Consider the following 8,774-nt stretch of genomic DNA (forward strand, 5'->3'; position numbering starts at 1 on the left):
TTGTCCTGCCGTGGGTTTATAGTGCCGGTTATTTCAAGTTCTTCCCGAATCGCAGCGTATTTCTGCTTGGCTGTTTTGGCGTTTGAGCTTATCTCATTAATGCGTTGTCTGATTTTATTTTTGATCTGAGGCTATTTTTACTGCACAGTTCGGTCAGTCTGTTCTTTTACTAGAAACTTTTCCTCGTTTAAGTTGTTTCGCTTTATCCAGCATCTTCTCTGGGGCACGGGGTTGTGTTTTTGTGGCCGGAGCCTCTAGCAGATGTCTGCCTGAGCTCGGTCCTGCTCAGCGTCTGTTCGTTATTCCTGGACTCCTGCTTTAAGTAATCCTCTTGTCCTTCCCTGAGTGAGCTGTCTGGCCCTCTGTTATGGAGGGAGGGGAGCCTGGCTTATCTGTTGATGTCGCTCTTTTCCCTCTGAAGACCCCCAGCAGTTAACACAGTTTGTCCTTTTTTTCTGGAGCTGCGTTCCCCCAGCGTAGCTCTAGAAGGATCTTGAAGAAAGGTACTGGGAGCCCTGAATTTGTTTTTTCTTTCGTGGTCACTGAAGCTGAACTTCCAAGGGCGGATGCGATGGGACCGGGGCCAAACCTTGTTGTAATTTGCGTCTGTGGTTGTAGGATGCGGCAGGGACCCGGCTGCCCACCTTCAATCCCCGCACGCACACACCTTGCTCTCCCTCTCTCCACAGGAAAGCGAGGATGGCATTGAAGGAGATGGTGAGTGACAACTCTGCCATTGCAAGTGTTGTTTGTGTGCGAAAAGTAAAAACTGAACAAAGTGCCTTTTCCAATAGCCCTGCGGTTGTTGTCATCGCAAATAGTAGCTCGCAATAGTAGGTGAACGTGGGGCGCAGGGACAGGACGCCCCAAACTCACCCTCGCTTCCTCCTGTGTGAGCTGGCGATGGTATTTATCAGGGACGCTTCGGCGCTGGCCTCTGACGTCCCCACGGAGGGGCTGAAAAAAAGGCTGCTCGCTGTGCCTTTGCCAGCGGGCGCCCGCCATGCGGCCTGTTACGCTCAGGGAGAAGCTGTGTTTCTGTTTCTGCCCTGACACCAAACTCCTTTTTCTCCCCTGCAGCCGTACTCTCGGATTATGAAAGTGCAGAAGACTCAGAGGTAAGAGGAGTCTCTGTCCTGCTGCTTAAAGGGTTTTGCCGGGTGACTGCATCTTGCGTAATTTTAGCACAAAACCCAGTTTGTGTCCTTCGTTCTCTTCCACTGACCCCGTCGGCAGCGATTGCCTTTGTCTCAAGATACCAGCTCGCGTGCTTTGCGCCAGCCGTGCAGAGACTCGAAGCGAGCCGTCCTGCAGCGTACTCATCGCCGCTGCGGAGGAGGACGGCCCCTCCCAGTCTGAGCCCCTCGCCGTGCAGTTCTCTGGTGTATGGTCCACGGTGCTGAGCAGCCCGCACTGGGCCCAGCCCTGGGGAGAAGCCACCTGTGCTGCTGGGGGGTGGACGTATGGTGGGGAAAAAAAATGCCCAGCGCCTCAGACGTTGGATACTGGGAGCAGGATTTGCCATGGCCAAGAAGGGAGTGGAAGGAAGCGTAGGATGCTGGTTGCGTCTTAATTAGTTGGAATTAAGAACCCTAAGTGCTGGGTTGGAAGCATCCCAGGCAGCATCCCTGTCTTCTGCGTCCAGCAGCTGGAGAGGTAACGCACCCGAGGGCGCTGACAGCTCTGCGCTGGGTGTGTGCTGAGAAAATCCCACCTCGCACGCACTGAGTCCTCCTGCCTGTGCCTGGGCAGCAACCTGGGGCTGTAGGTTTCCCTGGATTTTTAGTTCAGAACTGTAAGTTTAACATCTCCGGGAAGTTTAAAGAAGTTCTGGTTTCTAACGATTACGATGAAGGTTTTCTAGTGAAAACTCTTCTCTTGAGACGGCTGTTTTGGGAATCTTGAGAGGGACAGCAGTTAGAGAAAACAGGAAACAATGAGGGAGGTGGAATTGAAGCTCGTAGGGGCTGTCACTTTGTGAATTAATCTCTGCCGTCAGCGCGGAAGGCCGCAGCAGGCTGTAGAGGTGGCACGTGGAGGGTAAGGGGCAGCTCCCTGCGTTCACCGTGCAGCAGCTCTTCAGGCCTGGAAACCTGCGTGGAGGCTCCCCGAAGACTCAGTGCGCATAGAAGCAGGGCAGCGCTGGTGCACGCTGGGCTCTTGGAGCAGCGGGGGTATTGCATCACTGACATGCCAGAATGACTCTGTTCCTGTGCCTAAAAATAATGCCATGTCTGGGTTTCCCCAACGTAAACAAAAGGAGTAGTTGATGTGCAAATACGCTGTGTTGAAAGAGAAAAATAGAGCAGTCTTTTTGTTAATCACGCAGAGCTATTTTTAGTGTCAGTTCCAGCCTAAGCAAGGCTTGCAGGCTCCTGGAGGGTGAAACGAGGTCACGCTCCTGCGAGCAGAGTGCTCCGAGTGAGTCAGCTGAGTAACTCCAGGGAATTTGGAAACGCGGCGCTGGCTGGATCCGGGCCCTCGGTGTGGGAAGGAAGGCACGGTCTGAGGGCCCTTGTTCGCTTGTCTCCCCAGCTTGCCTGAACCCTTTCTTCTCGGAGCGGTGAGAGGCTCCGGCTTTGTAGGGGAGCTGGTCCTGGCTCTGTTCTAGACAGCCTGACTGTTGGATCTGATGTCACTGGTGGGGAGAGGTGTTGGATTTAGTCTTTGCTTTTTACGTAAAAATACAGGAATAGGAAGGACCTCGGGAGCTAATCCTCTGCTTTGAAAGAGTCAGGTCTGACAACTGGAACAGGGAACTGACTCCAGATCTGGGGACTTGTGTGGGGAAATTCCTGGGGGACCTGTTGCTGAAGGTGCATGTTTGAGTAACTGGGGCTCTTTCAGGCAGAGGAAGAGGATTACAGCGAGGAAGAAAGTGCCAAAGTTGAACTGAAGCAGGATAGTAACGATTCCTCTGAGTCAGCAGCAAAAGCAGAGAAAGGGGATGAGAAACCTGACTCCAAAGGTGCTATAACTGGTGAGAGGCAAAGCGGGGACGGGCAGGTAGGTGTTAAACATGCGTTCTCTGGGCCGTGGGGGTCTTCTCGCAGCGGGACTGCTGCAGTGGTAAGAGCTGTCTGATTTTGACAGGAGAGCACTGAACCTGTTGAGAACAAAGTTGGGAAAAAAGTTCCCAAGCACCTGGATGACGATGAAACCCGGCTTACATCCCGCGCAAAGGGCTCTTCTTTGAGCATGACCTCCGCGGGCAGACGCAGGAGGAGGAGGTCAGGTATGTGAGCATCCCCCTCGTGTCTGCCTCGCTCTGGAAGGGTGAGGCCAACTCCCAGGCTGGCGTTTGGCAGCACAGCTCCTTGCTTCTGCGTGAAGCGCTGGGAAGGTCTGTGCTTCGGTTGCCTGCTTGCAGTGTCCTGCCAGGATGTTTTGGCTCTTTGTTTTGAAGGAGAGGCTGAGGGTGGTGCAAAAGAACCCACAAGGAAAGCCTCTTGCCAGTGAGCAGTGGCCCTTCTTGCCACTTTTCAGAAATAGCAGTGGGTAAACCAGCAGCTGCTGGGCAGGAAGAGCGCGAGGAAGAGGAGACGCTGTCTCCTGTGCACACCCTGCCCTAGAAATGCTCGGTGTCTGTGTGTGGGACTGGTTGAAGCTACCACATCTCCTTGGCTTTGCAACAACTTCTTGATCCTCCCTGTGTAACTGTTCCAGGCCAAAGGGCCGTCAGCGGAAGCTGTGGAAGGATGAGGGCCGCTGGGAACACGACAAATTCCGGGAGGACGAGCAGGCCCCCAAGACCAGGCAGGAGCTGATCGCGCTTTATGGCTATGACATCAGGTCAGCTCACAACCCCGACGACATCAAGCCGAGGAGGATGCGCAAACCAAGGTGAGCAGCAAAGTCAAACTAGAGCCTGGCTTGTCCCAGAGGGAGACAGGTCTGAAGCCCCAAAGAGGGAAAGCGCTGCTGTTGGCTTTGGCCCTGGGGTGGGGTCTTGGTCCCGGGATTTCTAGATGCTGCATCCCGGAGAGGGGATCTCTGGCACAGTGATAGCTCTCACCCAGGGACTTTTTTCCAGTCATTTGCACTATTTTTCTCCCTCAGGTTTGGGAGTCCTCCTCAGCGAGACCCAAACTGGTCCAACGAGAGGCCCAATAAGCCCCCAAGGCATCAAGGTACAGACAGCAGTTCAGCTCCCCCACGAACCTTCACCAACAGGAGCTCTGCAGGTACAGGGAGGATGCACCCACCTAGGAACTACTCGAGGATGGGGGGCTACAAAGAAACCCGTCCAAGCTACCGAGCTTCAGAAGCAAACGTCCAGCATCTGTCTCGAAACGGCGAGCAAGCGAAACAGGAGAGCAACTATCGAGCGAAGCGTGCAGAGCAAACGGCACCGAGAGACCAGTCACCTGAGGTGGAAGCAGCACACGTCCACAGCAGCCCTGTGAAGGAGGAGGTTGCTTTGGAAAACCAAGCCACAGCTGCTGATGCTGCCCAGCCACCGCCAGACAGACCAATTGAAAAGAAGTCTTATTCCCGGGCAAGAAGGACCAGAGTCAAAGCTGGGGATGCGGGGAAGCTGGCAGATGAAGTGCCCGCTTCGGAAGGGCTGACTCCTGTGCCTCCAAAACCTGTGCAAGCTGAGACGTCCCCCCCGCCAGCCAAGAGCAGTAACTGGGAGTCACCGGTAGAATCCACCTTGGATGGACTCGAGCAAGAGATGACCCAAATGAATCTCACTGAGCAGAACTGGACTCCGGGGCAGTCTCAGTTCATACAGCCCCGGGAGCTGAGGGGTAAGTGGGTGCAGCGTGTTGGTTTTCCACTGCAGCCCCAGCCAAGTGCAGTTCCACATTCGTGGAGTCGGTCAGAGCTGAATTGTCTCTGCCGTGGTCCGGTCTCAGGGTAGGTACGTGATGGTGATGCATGCCGCTGAGAAAGTGCGGTGGAGGTGGTTAGAGGCGACAAAACAGAAAAGAAAAAGGGGAAATTAAAAATGCCGGTGTAGGCTAATTGAATTAGGTCTGGGCAGGACTTTAGAGTAGACCCCTTCCCTCTCTCCGCCCCGTTTTATGTGGAGAACGAGGAAGCTTCAGCGAAGCTGAGGGCCCAGTGTGGAACAGGCCACAGGGACTTTGTGCGGCGTGAATTACGGTGAGACCAGCTGCTGCGGCAGGAGTCAGAGTTCGGGAGATAAGGAGCATTGTGCTCAGTTGGCAGGTATGGGTAATGAATAATCAGGCTCCTGTGATGTCCTGCTAGGAGCAGGAGGGAACTTTCCTCTGTTTGTCAGCTTATTTCCTAGCATCGAGGTTTGGTTTCCACTAGCTAAAGCCTGACTGGGATTGGCAAATTCGTTTGTGCCTGGTAGGAGGAAGCTGCTCTGTTCACAGCAGCAGCCAGGCCGGCTGAGGGAGGGGTGTGTGGCAGAGTTACCCCTGTGCGAGGTCGGGACCGAGTTCTAGTTGAGCATCAGTGTGAGAGGTCATTCAGGTATAATTATCTCTTTGCAGAATTAGAGTCTTTTCTGGGGAGCGTTAGAGTTCTTCCCGAGGGAAATAAAACTGGAGCAAGGAGAAGAAAGCGACTTGCTGCTTTCATAAGCATCTCATGAGGTTTGGGTCATGAAACCATAAGTCATCTTGTACTGATGTGACTGGTAAAATCTTCATGTGAGCAGACCCTTGGTCTTGACTGCGGATGCGAGTAGGCAGGCTTTAAACATGCCGGTGGAAGGACAGTTCAAAAGTGCTGTCATTTGCAGCTGAGATTATGTACTTTTTTTTTTTCTTGTGCTTAAACATAAAGCATCTTGACAGAGTTACTGTGAGACAGCTCTAGACTGCAGGTAGGAGACCACTTTGTGCCTGTAAGAAGGACGTATTACTCTACTGTCCCTTTGTTTCTTCCTGGCAGAGAAGGTAGGAAGTAATTCTGGGAGGCATTTGGCTAGGTGAGCCAGCCGTCGGGTCGTTCTGTGTGCCTGCACCTGTATTTGCAGTATCAGTGATCCGTGGGCACTTTCAGTGTTTGTTTTGTCCGCTTTCGCTGCCCTGGAATCACCTGTGATCAGTTCGGCACTGTGGTTTTAAATGTGCACTATAACTTTGTTGTTTGAATTAAAAGGAGCCCCTGATAAAAGTGGTTATGCCCTGTCTACAGGGTTTAGACCGCAGCTTACCCAGTCCCACGTGGATCTTTATTTCTACGCTGAAGAGATCCTTGTCTCAAAAAAAAGATAAGGACCTGGATTTCAAGCTGAGGATTTTTCTTTTTTTTTTTTTTTTTCCTAGCAAGATCTAAAACGTGTTGAGCAGCGTGGGTGATTGTACAGTGACACAACAGCTTCTAATTTGTACTGAAATATTTAAAATTGTAACCTAAGAGATGGAGTTGTTGGAAGGTTTCTTGTCACGAAGGCAAGAGCTGTGCTTGTTTGTAGCGCAGTAACGTCCCCAGGCTGCCGGCACTCATATGGCCGGCGACTGGCAGCGCCCTTGGCAGGTGAGGTGGCTTTTTACTGGGAACAAATGCAAACCGTAATAACTAGTTTGTTTCTTCCTCAGGTATTCCTAACCATATGCACGTGGGAACTGGGCCACCGCCTCAGTTTAACAGGATGGAGGAAATGGTAAAGCATGTTGCGTGGAGTGTGACTCTTCCTTTTAGAAGCGCGGAACCCTGGCATTTATTTGTTTCTGGATTGCAGTAATTAGAGGCTGCTTGTGACACCTCAGCCTTTCCCTTTTCTGGGTGTTCACCCTTTTTACTGTGTGACCCAGATAGAGGTTTGCGGGTGGGGGCGTGGGTCGGTGCTCCCTCGCTGGAGGGAGGGCTCCTGCCCCACGCGCTAACCCTCACCGATGCCTTTGGACTCTTTCAGGCAGTGCAGGGGGGCCGCGTGAAACGCTACTCGTCACAGCGGCAGAGACCACCGGTGCCGGAGCCTGCCCCTCCCATGCACATCAGCATCATGGAAGGGCACTACTACGACCCACGTGAGTGTTTCTCTCCTGCTCCTGAGGCTCCGTGTGTGCTCAGACCTGAGCAGCTGGAGGAGGAGTCCCCCCGCTTCTGTTAGGGTCAGGAATATCGGGGGCTTTGTCTTCCCTTTCCTTCATAAATAGTGTTGCTGTGTCATCTCGTATGGTAACGAAAAGACTGCTCTGAGCCTCCCTGGTTGGTGTTTAAACCCACTGAAATATAATCAGTGTTACTGCCTCCTCTCCCTGTGCGAGGGCTCTCTAGGACACTGCTTTTCTTCACAAGAACTAGGGTTTAAAATTAACTTGAAATCAGAGCAACGTCTTTGACTTTTAAGAACAGGGAGAATTACAGAACAAGACCGAGGATGGGTTAGGAATTTACTCCAGCATTTAAAGTGTTGGAAAAGAAATTCCCCAAGTATTCTGCTGCTTTGTAAAGGGAGTAGGAGGCTTTTCTGTTGGGAGTGTGTAGCATCTGTGAGCCTGGTAGACTGTGTGTGCCGCTGGGAGCGTGGCTTGCAGCACTGCCTTCAAGTCTTGTAACCGTAGCTGGCTGGGCTGCGCATGTGACTCGCTGCAGTAAAATAAAAATCGGAGGAGCTTTTCCTTACCAACTGTCGTGTCTTGCAGTACAATTCCAGGGACCAATCTACACCCACAGTGAGAACCCGGCCCCGCTGCCGCCCCAAGGGATGATCGTACAGCCAGAAATGCACCTCCCTCATCCAGGTGAGGAACCAGCTCCCCAGCGGGGCATGGGGCGGCTGGTACCGACGTTGCGGTTGTGCCCTGGGGAGGTTCAGCCTGTGCCAGGGAGCAGATGACTCTGGTTTCGCACAGCCTCTGTCACTGCGGGAATCCATTTTCCCTATTTCTACGACATGGAGGAGACCTGCTTCCCTCATGCAGTGAGGCTGAATCAATATAAATTTTAAGGAAAGAAAACCAGGCATTTCTGGCCCTTGCAGCCAGGACTGAGGTGATCTGAACATTTTGGCAGCCTCTGGCTGGATGTCTGCAGGTTCTGTGCAGACCCTCCTGACTGAGTTGCTTCCCCTCCAGTGGGACGCTTCGCTCTGCCAGTTTTTGTGCTGGGCTGGTTCTTCAGTCCCTGATGCTTGTAGATCAGCAGAGAAAAGCAGAAATGAGAGCTGTTGAATCGGCATGTTCTCTGTCTTGCCCGCAAACACTGTTTCCTGAAGTGGATGTGCTGACCGGGGCTGTGTCCGGTTCTGGCGAATTGGGACCCCGGCATTGGGGAGGGGGCCATGCTCCGCTGTGCTGAGAAGCGCTTCCCTTTTTCCCCTCCCTGGCACAGGAACTGAGGTCTCGTGGCTGCAGGAAAGGCCTTTGAGGAAAGCGCTTCTCCTTCCTGCCGCAGCGGGGAAGGCGCAGCCATGATGACCTGCTGGCATCGTAGCTGCCCTGGCCCTCCATGGGCCGTGCTGGCTTTACATGCCGCATCATGTCCAGCTTATTTTTCTCGCTTCCCAGGTTTACATCCCCACCAGACGCCAGCCCCCATGGCAAACCCCGGCCTGTACCCTCCGCCAGTCTCCATGCCCCCAAGCCCCCCCCCGCCGCAGCAGCTGCTCGCACCGACTTACTTCTCCCCTCCTGGAGTCATGAATTTTGGGAATCCTGGCTACCCCTACCCCCCAGGAGCGCTACCCCCTCCGCCCCCTCCTCATCTCTATTCCAACACACAGGTAAGCCCGCTGCGCGTCTCCTTCCTGAGCAGGGGCCGTTGGGAGCAGATGAGATCCTGTGGAGTGTGGGATGAGTCTTCTGATTCTCTGGGTCTTCCTGGGAGAGGATGGTGCGCAGCTG

The 8,774-nt window shown here is 53.4% G+C and overlaps 1 protein-coding gene across 1 annotated transcript in view; it reads left to right on the forward strand.

Moving 5' to 3' along the window:
- Window positions 1–689: 689 nt before the first annotated feature.
- CASC3 (cancer susceptibility candidate 3) overlaps window positions 690–8,774 on the forward strand; it is a gene marked incomplete at its 5' end in the record, with an annotated part of 10,315 nt that continues 2,230 nt past the window's right edge. The window contains 11 exon segments of the mRNA XM_009696640.1: window positions 690–717; window positions 1,081–1,118; window positions 2,848–3,006; window positions 3,094–3,154; window positions 3,157–3,235; window positions 3,667–3,843; window positions 4,060–4,754; window positions 6,525–6,589; window positions 6,842–6,956; window positions 7,575–7,673; window positions 8,439–8,653. Coding sequence (XP_009694942.1) covers window positions 690–717; window positions 1,081–1,118; window positions 2,848–3,006; window positions 3,094–3,154; window positions 3,157–3,235; window positions 3,667–3,843; window positions 4,060–4,754; window positions 6,525–6,589; window positions 6,842–6,956; window positions 7,575–7,673; window positions 8,439–8,653 — 1,731 coding nt within the window.

The sequence above is a fragment of the Cariama cristata genome, unplaced genomic scaffold (genome assembly GCF_000690535.1).
Source record: "Cariama cristata isolate BGI_N322 unplaced genomic scaffold, ASM69053v1 scaffold32903, whole genome shotgun sequence".
Classification (NCBI taxonomy): Eukaryota; Metazoa; Chordata; class Aves; order Cariamiformes; family Cariamidae; genus Cariama; species Cariama cristata.